The following is an 11,711-nucleotide window of genomic DNA, read 5'->3' on the forward strand; positions in this document are numbered from 1 at the left end:
GATATTGAATTATTAATTATCAATTTGATAATGATATTTGATAGTATATATTATTTAAGTTTTTTTTTATTTCATTAAAAGAAATATTAAAATATTAAATATTATATTGAAGAATACAGTAATATGTATAACTTTGAGACTGTTTTATTTTTAATTAGAGATTTCGAATTCGAGTTCTGAATATAGAGAAAAATTTATTGAGAGTGTCACTCTTAAATGAGCTCTGCAATGAGCAATCCGAATTTACATGAAGGCTCCAATACAGACTCTAGACACCGGATGAAAATTAAAATAAAAACCATATATAATTTATGTATATTATTACTATTGCTAATATATAAATTAACATTAGTACGTAATGTTAGTATTTCGACTATTTTGATTGTAATGTTCTTTTGTGTAATTGATTAATAAAAGAATATTATTTGTACTTTTTTGTGTAAGATGATAGTATGAGCTACTTGAGATATTTTATAAAAAGCACAAAGCCATATTATTATATAATAAAAATATGTAATAAGTTAAAATCGAATAAATTATAAGTATCCATTTAAAAGTTACTACACTTGATTAATATGATATTTTTTGCAAAGAAACGTAGTTGTCGGCAAATCGAACTTATCTTATGGCAAATTTCTCAAAATACTCAATAAGTAGCTGTAAGAATATAAATAAATAAATAAGTTAGAACCTCTGTCTGGTCTGTTCTACCTGTAATTCTTTTTTCTTTTCCTTTTCTATTTCCACGGGGAGATGATCTAATAATACATTAATAGTACAGGTTGAAAATATTGAATAATTCTTAAAAAGATTAGTTGTTTTTTTCTCCGAGATAAAAAGTTAGTTTGAGAACTGGTATATGACAGTTTTGAAGTAGTTACATTCACCTGAATGATTGAAAGCGCGAAAGTTACATATGATGATATTATATAGGTACTGGCTGAATCCACAGTGAACATTAATAAACAGAATGTCCCAATATTTCATTCGAGAACCAATTCAAACAAATATACAAAGTGACAATATCCTGGAGAAAGAAATACATAATTTAGATCAGCACACATTACATGGCATTACACGTCGATTGAATGAAGATCAATCTTTAAAGGAGCTTTATTTTTCTATTTTCAGAAATCCTATAGTATTAAAGATGGTGAAAACACTAAAACCATTTTCACACATTGAAGTGAATTGGGGTTAATTAAGTCAAATGAAGATGTGTCTTCATTAATCTCTCATGTTGAGCCATCGTCTTTTGAAGCAACAGCTCCTGCCAACAAGAGAGATACAGAGAAGAATTATGTGATGCTACTAATATGAAGACAAACTTGAACACTAATGACTGCTCAAAGTGGCAAGTAAAACTTTTTCAAACAGATTTGACTACAGGAGTCTGGAAACAGCAAAGGTACTATAGGATATACTTACGAAGCACCCCTAATTGGAATATCTATAACATCGTTATCATTGATTTGGATGTGGCAAAGAGGATATAGCTCGCTTCCAGGCAGAAGCTGCTGTAGGGGCAAAGCTTGACTCCCAAATGGATGACTCTTGGTTTGTTCCAACTAAGGTGAATATATCCCTACTTTAAACAACATACTGGCATAATGAAATCTCACCATTGGATCTTGCTTCCTTGCAGCTAATGGCTACTTGTTTAAAAAACTCCTTGCTGGCATCTGCAAAATATGGCAGTGAAAAAGCAATGAGCAGTTCACTTCTACGCAAAGGGAAAAAAGAAGCCAGTAAAAGTTTCCTGTTGGTAGCTCATGAGCAATCACTATAAACTACATGTTTCAGTATAACAGTCAGTATGAGCCATCAGGATATTAGACTGGTGAGAATTCAGGGTCTAATATGTCAACTCTTGCTAATTCAAAGAAATTAGAAACATTTTTTATCGAGAAAGTCTTCTCATTATGACTTTTACTTCCGACATTATTAAACATCATCATAATTTGATAGAGTAAAGAATAAAGATGAGTACTGATCATATATGTCCACGGCCTTTCGTTTTCTTTACAATTGTATTACACCTTTATGTTTCTGTTTAAAGTTACCATCTAGGATCTCGTTTGTTTTAATTCATGGCACCTTCTGGCTTCACTCATGTTATGACATTATCTCCGTGTCTTTATAGTAAAAAGGATAACATCAATCTGCTCAATAACTACTTGGAGACTCTCTCTCTCTCTCTCTCTCATATTTCCAAACCTATTGTGCCGCTTACTTAAAACTTGGGAAGGGATTTAAGTGTTGAATCTCTTTTTTTCTTTTTCATTTTTATTAGTAGGGTTAAATGTTGAATCACTTTTATCCCCCTTATTGTTCCCATATTCATGTAGACAAGCATATGTATTTTACACAAAGCAACTCCAATCAGATAATCCAGGAAAACCTCTTAAGAGTAAGAGAATATACCCCTTTTACCATCCTCCAAGACCCAAACAACCTAATAAAGAAGATCCATCATATTGTTCCTCCTTATTCCTCAAGTAAATAGTACAAAAGAGTTTACTCTTGCAAGAGAGGACAGATACATGCATATGTGGCATATATATCATAATATAACTAACCGCAATAGAGCGAGTTACGAGAGAAAAGAATATACTGCTACTAAAGCAAACATCTTTGACATACCATGCTTCATAGTTAAAGATGGATCTTGATCATCTACATAACCAATCACCTTTGCTGGTATTCCTGTCACCATACTGTAAAACCAAAGGACGGCACATTGCAAACAGTATATCATGTTTTATCAGACTACTTTACAGATAAACCAGAAGTTTAAAATATATAAATACTCAACCTGTGGGGTGGAACATCCTTCATTACAAGGGAACCAGCACCAACCATTGCACCTTCCCCTATTCTTATATTTCCAAGTATAGTTGCACTAGCTCCAATAAGTGCACCTTGACCTATTTTGGGATGCCTATCACCAATTTCTTTCCCAGTTCCTCCCAAGGTTACACCCTGTGCAAAATATATTCAGGTTAAAAAGAGAGTACTAAACAGAATTTCTACCGACAAGCATCTCCACCGAATGAATCTACAGACACGATGTGGAGAATGAATAATAAGGTATGCTGTGTTAAATACAAATACAAGAGGAGGAGCCTGGGGTCTACAATAACCTGTTTGGGGAGGAAGCACCACAACTAAAATTTGATATGATAATACAACAACAACAACAACAAACCCAGTATAGTCCCACCATGTGGGGTCTGGGGAGGGTAAAGTGTACGCAGACCTAACCCCCACCTTGAAAGGTAGGGCGGCTGTTTCCGAAAGACCCTCGGCTTAAGAGAGAAGAACAAGGGAGGAAAAACAAGGAAAACAAGGAAAACAAGACATAGGTCAGTAAAGCCAAGCATATAGAAAACAATATAAAAATATGAATAATGAGAGCGATAAAGTCAGGGTAGGAAAGATCGGGGATAAAGGAGCATTAACTACTATAGATAAAATAGGATACCCAAAGTAAACTGGGCCAACTAATATAAGCAGTAATCCCATGCAAAAATCAAATGTTAATAAACAAATGAGCGCAACTACGACTACTATGGAGAAAAGATAGGCCACCTAGCCCACTATCTTAGTCTGAGTCCTCCACAGCCTCCTATCTAAGGTCATGTCCTCGGTGAGCTGCAACTGTGCCATATCATGTCTAATCACCTCTTCCCTATACTTCTTCGGCCTCCTTTTGCCCCTCCTGAAACCGTCCATAGCCAACCTCTCGCACCTCCGCACTGGAGCATCTGTGTCTCTCCTCTTCACATGCCCAAACCATCTCAGTCTCGATTCCCGCATCTTGTCCTCCACCGATGTCACTCCCACCTTGTCTCGGATATCTTCATTTCTAATTCTATCCATCCTAGTATGCCCACACATCCACCGCAGCATTCGCATTTCCGCGACTTTCATCTTCTGAACATGAAGTTTCTTGATTGGCCAACACTCTGCCCCGTACAATAGAGTCGATCTAACCACCACTTTGTAGAACTTGCCTTTGAGTTTTGGTGGCACTTTCTTGTCACACAGCACTCCGGAGGCGAGCCTCCATTTCATCCACCCTGCACCGATACGGTGTGAAACATCGTCGTCGATATCTCCATCTTCCTGTATAATAGACCCAAGGTACTTGAAGCTTCTTTTCTTTTGAATGGCCTGGGTACCAAGCCTCACTTCCCCGTCAGCCTCACGCGGCAGGCCACTGAAACTGCACTCCAAGTATTCTGTCTTGGTCCTACTCAATTTAAATCCTTTAGACTCCAACGTCTGTCTCCAGCCCTCCAGCTTGTCGTTAACTCCGTTGTGAGTCTCGTCAATCAGGACTATGTCATCCGCGAACAACATACACCAAGGCACCTCACCTTGTATTTGTCTTGTCAATTAATCCATCACCAGGGCGAATAGAAACGGGCTAAGAGTCGATCCCTGGTGCAACCCCATCGTAACAGGAAAGTGCTCCGAGTCCCCTCCTACCGTCCTTACCGTGGTCTTAGCTCCATCATACATGTCTTTAATCACTCTAATGTACGCCACATGTATACATTTCGCCTCCAAGCATCTTCATAGGACCTCTCTTGGAACTTTGTCATAGGCCTTTTCTAGGTCAATGAATATCATGTGTAAGTCCCTTTTTCGCTCCCTATACTGCTCCACCAATCTCCTTACAATATGAATGGCTTCTGTAGTCGAGCGCCCCGGCATGAATCCAAACTGATTCTCTGAAATAGACACACTACTCCTCACCCTCATTTCCATCACCCTTTCCCACACTTTCATAGTGTAACTTAGCAGCTTGATACCTCTATAGTTGGTGCAGCTTTGAATGTCTCCCTTGTTCTTGTACACGGGAATGATTGTACTCCACCTCCATTCTTCCGGCATCTTTGATGTCCTGAAAATGACATTAAACAGCGCAGTCAGCCACTCCAATCCTACCCTACCTGCATTCTTCCAAAATTCCCCAGGGATCTCGTCAGGTCCGGTCGTTTTTCCCCTGCTCATCCTACGAACAGCTCCCTTAACCTCCTCAACCTTTATTCTCCTACAATACCCAAAGTCGCGACGCCTATCCAAGTGCTCCAAGGCTCCCAACACAAAGTCTCTGTCCCCTCCTTCGTTCAAGAGTTCGTGAAAGTATGACTGCCATCTCTGTCTAATGCGGGATTCCTGTACCAGTACTTGACCATCCTCGTCCTTGATGTACTTCACTTGACCCAAGTCGCGTGCCTTCCTCTCTCTCGCCTTGGCAAACTTAAATAGCTTCTTATCCTCGCCTTTGTCCTCTAGTTCTGCATAAAGGCGTTCAAAGGCTGCCGTTTTAGCCGTCGAAACTGCCATCTTCGCCTCCTTATTCGCCATCTTATACTTTTTCCTGTTCGTTCGCTTCTCTTCATCATCCTTGCTATCTACCAACTTTACATATGCCTGCTTCTTTGCTTCTACCTTTCCCTAGATTTCTCCATTCCACCACCAATCCCCTCGGTGCCTACCATGGCGGCCTCGTGAGACCCCCAGCACCTCTCTAGCTGTTTTCCTAATGCAGTTGGCCATCCTATCCCAAATACTGCTCGCATCCCCCCTACTATCCAACGCCCCCATAGCCATCAGTTTTTCCCCCATCTCTAGGGCACTAGACGGAATCAAACGACCCCACCTAATCCTCGGTCGGTCATCCACGACCCTCTTCTTCTTCTTCCTTCTTATCTCCAAGTCCATGACCAATAGTTTATGTTGGGTCGTAAGATTCTCACTTGGTATGACCTTGCAGTCCTTACAGAGGCTTTTATCATCTTTTCTAAGGAGCCAGAAGTCTATTTGCGTCGCCGCCCTCGAGCTACGAAAGGTTATCAAGTGCTCCTCCTTTTTTGGGAAACTCGAGTTGGCCACCCTTAAACCAAAAGCTTTTGCGAAATCCAGGAGTGAGGCTCTTCCACTATTCCTGCACCCGAAGCTAAATCCTCCATGCACCTCGTCATAGCCCGTCGAAACAGACCCAATGTGCCCATTGAAATCTCCTCCTATGAATAGCTTCTCAGTAGGCGGTATACTGACCACCACTTCGTCCAAGTCCTCCCAAAAGCGCCATTTTGTCTCCTCGTCCAACCCCACTTGCGGCGCATAGGCACTAATAATGTTCAAGGTGAGCCCTCCAACGACTAACTTAATCGTCATCATCCTATCATTGGTCCTCCTAACCTCTACCACCTGATCTCTAAGCTCGCTATCTACTAAGATCCCTACTCCATTCTTAAACCTCGACTTGCCCGAAAACCAAAGTTTGTACCCATCCACCTCCTTAGCTTTAGGTCCTACCCATTTAGTCTCTTGGACGCAAGCTATATTAATCTTCCTCTTCTTAAGAATCTTAACTAACTCTATGGACTTTCCCGATAAGGTCCCAATATTCCAAGACCCTACTCTCAATCTAAAAGCTCCCTCAGCCCCCTTAGCCCTCCCAACCCTGGCCCTCGATCCCAACCGAGAACATGACCCTAGTCTACCATCGCTCACTAAAGCCAGAAACGCAGAAATACGCTACTGAAAGGATACTCTCAGATAAACGAACGATCAATAGTATAGCACAAGTTAGCAATTGTTTAATAACAGTGAGATAGGTACTTAATTTGGTAATGCAATAAATATTTATAGGCTAAAATATCGAAAATGGGCTATTGGAGGTACCAACTCCAAGTTAGTAAAACCTGTTCACTGTCGAAACACTGTTCACTGCCGGAAAAACACTGTTCACCGCCGGAGCACTGTTCACTCGCCGAAAAACTGGATACAAATATATGGTCAGCCTCGGAATGTAGAGGCGACCACCCTGGGAGAAAAAACGAAGTCAAAAAATGGTCGGAAACTACCACACGCGCCGGTGCGTGCAGCGCGTGGCGTCGCAGATTTGCGGCTTCTGACGGCGCGTGACAGCGCGTGGCTGAGCAGATCTTAGAGGAGTTAACTGGGGTTTGTTCGCCTGAGTGTTCCGCACCTCGTGGTGTTGTTGGTTTTGGCAGCAAGCGCAGAAAAATTGAAGAGAGAGTTTGTAAGCGTAGAGAGAACTATGTTTTATAATGAAAATAAATTAAACACGAAAATTTTATGTGAAAACCCCTCAAACAAATAGAGAGGAAAAACCACGGGGTAGAAGGATTTTACTATGATAATATGGGAGTACACTGCTCTCAAATATAAGGAGAAAACAACAATAAACACTTCTCTTTTATAAAAGGAACAACTACTAAAGAGGACACTCAAGACTATAATATTTATCTTGGTGTATAACTCTCTTTGTATTCTTACTCTCTCCTTTTTTGAATGAATTAAATGAGGGAACGAGGCCCTCTATTTATAGGAAACAAACACGCGTAAAAAAAATTACGCGTTAATTTTCTACGCGTTTTTGTCAAAAGAGGCAGCAACTTTTGAAACTTTTTCTTCTTTTTCTTGGACGGTGCCCTTTTTTTTTACTTTTCTTTTCCTTTGCTGACTTTTCTTTGCATAACCCACTCAGCAGCTGGGAGGCAATAAATGAGCTTCATATTAGGATTCGGAGATTGAAAGTTTAAGCTGGTCAGAGCACAGGTTCACAGGGGTGGACTGTCTACATATTACCCGCTCAGTACCTGGGAGCCAATAAATGGGCTTCATTATACGATACAGGGGTTCAAAAGTTTAAGTTTGTCAAATGACAAGTAAAAGACTTTTTGCACTTATTAGGACAAGCCTTTAAAAATACTAGTTGTTTAGTATTTTGTTGCAAGGACATGTGAGCCGTATTTTGAGTTTAATGTTATAGAAGAATAAGATGGAGGAATACAGATGGGTGTAACAAGCATCCAAACTTCTTGTTGTGCAAAGTGTATTAACTTCCCATTTTGGAAAAGTGGACACTGCTTTGAGACAGACCAAAACGGAGATTTGGACTATCTTCAAGATAGAGGGAGTATGAACTTTCCCATGAGATTCAAGTTTCCCAGCTTATATAGCACAGATTGATGATATTCTACGTGATGTAATGAATTCTTTAGGTAATAGATCATAAGGAATCCGTTTCCTTTCACATAGAAGGATTCCAGCTAGTTGCCACCTCAAGACATCACTAGAAATCACTACACAAAAACTATACTATTGCCCTCATGTGAAGAATCTTTTGACAGGCTTTCCCTCGTGTCCACAAATACGTTTGCGCTCTGGTGGGTGTATGAACTGATTCTTGTATCTATACTCTCTGCATCACATGCCACATAAATTAGATGGTATACCCTACCTGCCTCAACAAATTCAAGCAGAAGAATCCACACCTCATGAACTGGCAGAGCTCTGGAGGTGGGGTGACTTATGTAGGAACAGACGTCAAGGAAAATTTTGCTAAAAAGATTTTCAGGATTCGTTGTTGGGAGGAGAGAGAAGGATGTTCTAGAGTATTTTTGAAAGGGTTTTTCAAAAATTTCAAGACATATAAGGATAAACGATTGAAAAGTGACAGATGACGAACTGAATTTTCACTTGTAAATTTAAAAGTATAAAGTAAACTTAAAACACACTCCACTCATTGCAAGGTACTCCTGAACATCTACTCGGATTCAAACAATCACATAGAGGGCTTGGGAAAGCATTGCTGACAAGCTCCAAAGAAAAAGGATCTAGTTGTGCAACATCTGTACCAGCCTTTACAATAGCAGAATTTCAATTTTTTCGTTAATTAAAAAATATAAAATAAAAAATAGTACCAATACAAGACAATGGAAACTTTTGATCAATGATCTGTTAAAACTGCATGCTCGAAGAACTCTAATAATTGTTGTCAGTCCTATATATATTTGAATTTTACCATAGCCATGATACTCAAATTTCAGTTAGATCTTTTAATATGAAGGCAAAGTGAATAAGCAAAAGCTTAATTATCTTATCCTTCCCTCAATCACATAATCTACAGTGCAGGAAATTAGTATTAAATGACACACCAACACCCAACATAGAGGATTGGCATAACTCACCTGCATAAGTGAAACTCTATTCCCTATGACGGCGGTTTCACCAATTACAACACCAGTCGCATGATCCAGAAGAATTCCCTCTCCAATTTGGGCAGCTGTTTTATAGGCAAACACAGGTATAACCTAGTCATAATTATCGATGTAGATCCACTAATAAGATAATTGACTGGTAGTTTTCACAAAAGTAACTCTTGTGAGAATTTAACTGACAGGAATAGAACAGAAGCCATATCATTTGGTGCAGATAATGGGGTGGAGAAACTGAATGATTACCTGGATGTATATCAACTCCAAAAACCTGTATTGAAGTGACAGTTACATCACAGTGAAGCAACATAGAGCAATAGGTCCAGTGCTGTTGAAAAGTACAATGATGGCTATCAACAAGTAGAGGATATAAGATTACCTCACTAACTCGACTTTGTAACGCCAATGCCAAGACTTTGCGTCCTTGATTCCATAGCGTATGTGCAACTCGATGTGTTTGTAAAGCATGATAGCCCTAAACAGATTAGTTTTGATCTCAGGATTTTGACAATTTGCAATCAAATATCAGAAAAGCAAAATTCTCAGTAGATTGAGAACCATAATTCTCTTGTCATATGTCCCTCTCTCTATAAATCAACTAAAAGCCGGTGATAAAGAAACACTGATATGAAGCATGGAGGTTATTAAGATAAGAAACGGTCTTGCTAAAAGATAGTTTGCCTTGCTAAAAATTTAGGAGAACAAATAAACACCAAGGGTAAACTTAATGAGGCTCCTTTACAAGTTCAGTTGATTTAGCATTTTAATTGTTAGCATCTAGAAAAGAAGTTGATGTAACTGCAAGCAAATATTCAACAAAATAAAGGGGAAAAAAATTAGGTCCCAACGGAAGAAGAGATAGGAACAAATAAAACAAAAATATTAACAACAATCATCTAAATAGAATAAAAGACCAAAAGACAGCACCTTAAGGTACAAAAGAGCAGAACAGTATGACAAACATGAAGGATCTCTATCTTTACATGCCTGTCAAGGAGAAGGGACAATAGGAACTGTTAGTCCTTGTCAAAAAATATAAAGATAGAATATATTTGAGATTCATAGAATCGCGAGGGCACCTGTAAATCAAGTCGAATAGAACATTGGATGCACCGATTGTGCATTATTACATCAGAAAATATGTCCATTAATTGAGTTGCTAAAAGTGTAGGATTTTGCAGCCGGTTGGAAAGAACAAAGCTCAATGCCCGCTCCAAACAATCATGTGTCAAAATACTCGCGTACAAGAAGCTGCTTAATATTGGCTCTTTCTCTGCCTGGATTGCATAATAGAAACAACATTAAATGGTTCCACAAAGCTATCAGCTTAATTATAACATTTTCAAAGTCTATACAAAACTAACAAATCGAGAGAATCCAGCTTCCTAAATTTACATAGTAGATTTCAGATCTTTATTACACATGTTCTCTTGATGAAGGAAAGCTGAAACGATTGTTACATTAACTCCCCTATCAAACTATCAAATTGTTACATTAATTCCACTATCAAAGCTTACAAACACCAGACACTAGAAAACATCCATTTGATCTAAGACTAACATAAGAGTACTAGAGCTTGAGTTTCATTGATATCCACCACTGTCAGTGTTGAAAATTAATCTATCAGATAACTTAAAAGCTATGTTGCTCAGACTCTTAAAAATAGAATATGACTCCAAAAGCAGAATTTTTGAAGGGTCTGAACAACATAGCTTTAAAGTAAAAGCTCCAAGTGACTGTCTATAGCACATGTGAATGGGTAACCTGGAAACAAGAATAAGTAACTTGCTTCAAACGATTAAACTATTACTCCAGTATATATTAATTTATAAGTCCTTAGCAACTATAACACTAACGTAAATCCAATCCCAAGAAAGACTATATATTAGCAAAAAAGAAATGAAAAAAACTGATTATTTGTATCATGAATGAAACAGTTCTGTTGAGGTCAAATTATGTGTAAAGCAACCTCAAATCCTAACAAAATCGTAATTTCTTTTCATCTGTCTAAACGTTCACATGTCTTGATTCTTGTGAAAGCATCAAGGATAAGTATTAAAACAGATAGGTGCACACTAGTTGGTCAATACACAGTGGTTAAAAGAAGAAAAAGGTAGAATCTTTCTGAAGAAAAAAGAGACCTCAAGCTTAGCTTCAAGCTTAACAGCATCCCAAATAGGGTCACCAAGAGTAGAAGCGGTGTTAGCGACAGAGACGATCAAGTTCGGGTCGGGTTCGGAAACGCCAACAGCGTAAACGGGGAATACTTTTTCTAAGCGGTACTCGGGCATGCCGACGGAATTGGGTTGTGGATCTTCCACCTGTAGGGTGGTTGTTAAGGAGGTGCGCATTTGAGAAAAAGCGAACCAAGTGCCGTCGGTCAAACAAGAACAAGCCATTCAAAAGATTTATTATTTTTAGTGTATTGATATATAGAAGGAACACCGTAGTCCTAGGGTTCCATTATAGGGTGCATGCAATTATGAAGCGTTGAGAAAGAAAGAAGAAGCATATGATGATGGTGATAAACACACACTAGACACTTTCTTTCAGTTTCTACGAGTGGGGGTGGGGTTAGAAACTTTTCATTTTTGGAATTGCGTATGGTGTGGTTGATTTAGAAAGACGCAAATCTGGGATGTTTTTGGACCATAGGAACTTTCTTTT

General features: G+C 38.9%; 1 protein-coding gene across 1 annotated transcript; it reads right to left on the bottom strand.

Moving 5' to 3' along the window:
* Window positions 1-958: 958 nt before the first annotated feature.
* LOC129872060 (serine acetyltransferase 2-like) lies at window positions 959-11,711 on the bottom strand. Its single transcript, XM_055946911.1, has 10 exons — window positions 11,186-11,711; window positions 10,124-10,321; window positions 9,972-10,031; window positions 9,424-9,519; window positions 9,291-9,315; window positions 9,018-9,112; window positions 2,816-2,982; window positions 2,644-2,717; window positions 1,623-1,682; window positions 959-1,270 (listed from the first exon to the last, which is right to left on the bottom strand). The coding sequence occupies exons 1-10, from the start codon at window positions 11,441-11,443 to the stop codon at window positions 1,236-1,238; spliced, it is 1,068 nt and encodes a 355-aa protein (XP_055802886.1). The 5' UTR covers window positions 11,444-11,711; the 3' UTR covers window positions 959-1,235.

This window comes from Solanum dulcamara, chromosome 11 (assembly GCF_947179165.1).
Source record: "Solanum dulcamara chromosome 11, daSolDulc1.2, whole genome shotgun sequence".
Lineage (NCBI taxonomy): Eukaryota > Viridiplantae > Streptophyta > Magnoliopsida > Solanales > Solanaceae > Solanum > Solanum dulcamara.

Excerpts from the sequence above, each read along its gene's own strand:
- LOC129872060 (XM_055946911.1), bottom strand. The coding sequence starts at position 11,443 with ATGGCTTGTTCTTGTTTGACCGACGGCACTTGGTTCGCTTTTTCTCAA. Across the intron at positions 9,520-9,971 it reads CTGCTCTTTTGTACCTTAAG|GGCTATCATGCTTTACAAAC; the intron begins GTGCTGTCTTTT and ends TAATCTGTTTAG. Across the intron at positions 9,113-9,290 it reads TGGAGTTGATATACATCCAG|CTGCCCAAATTGGAGAGGGA; the intron begins GTAATCATTCAG and ends CCTATAAAACAG.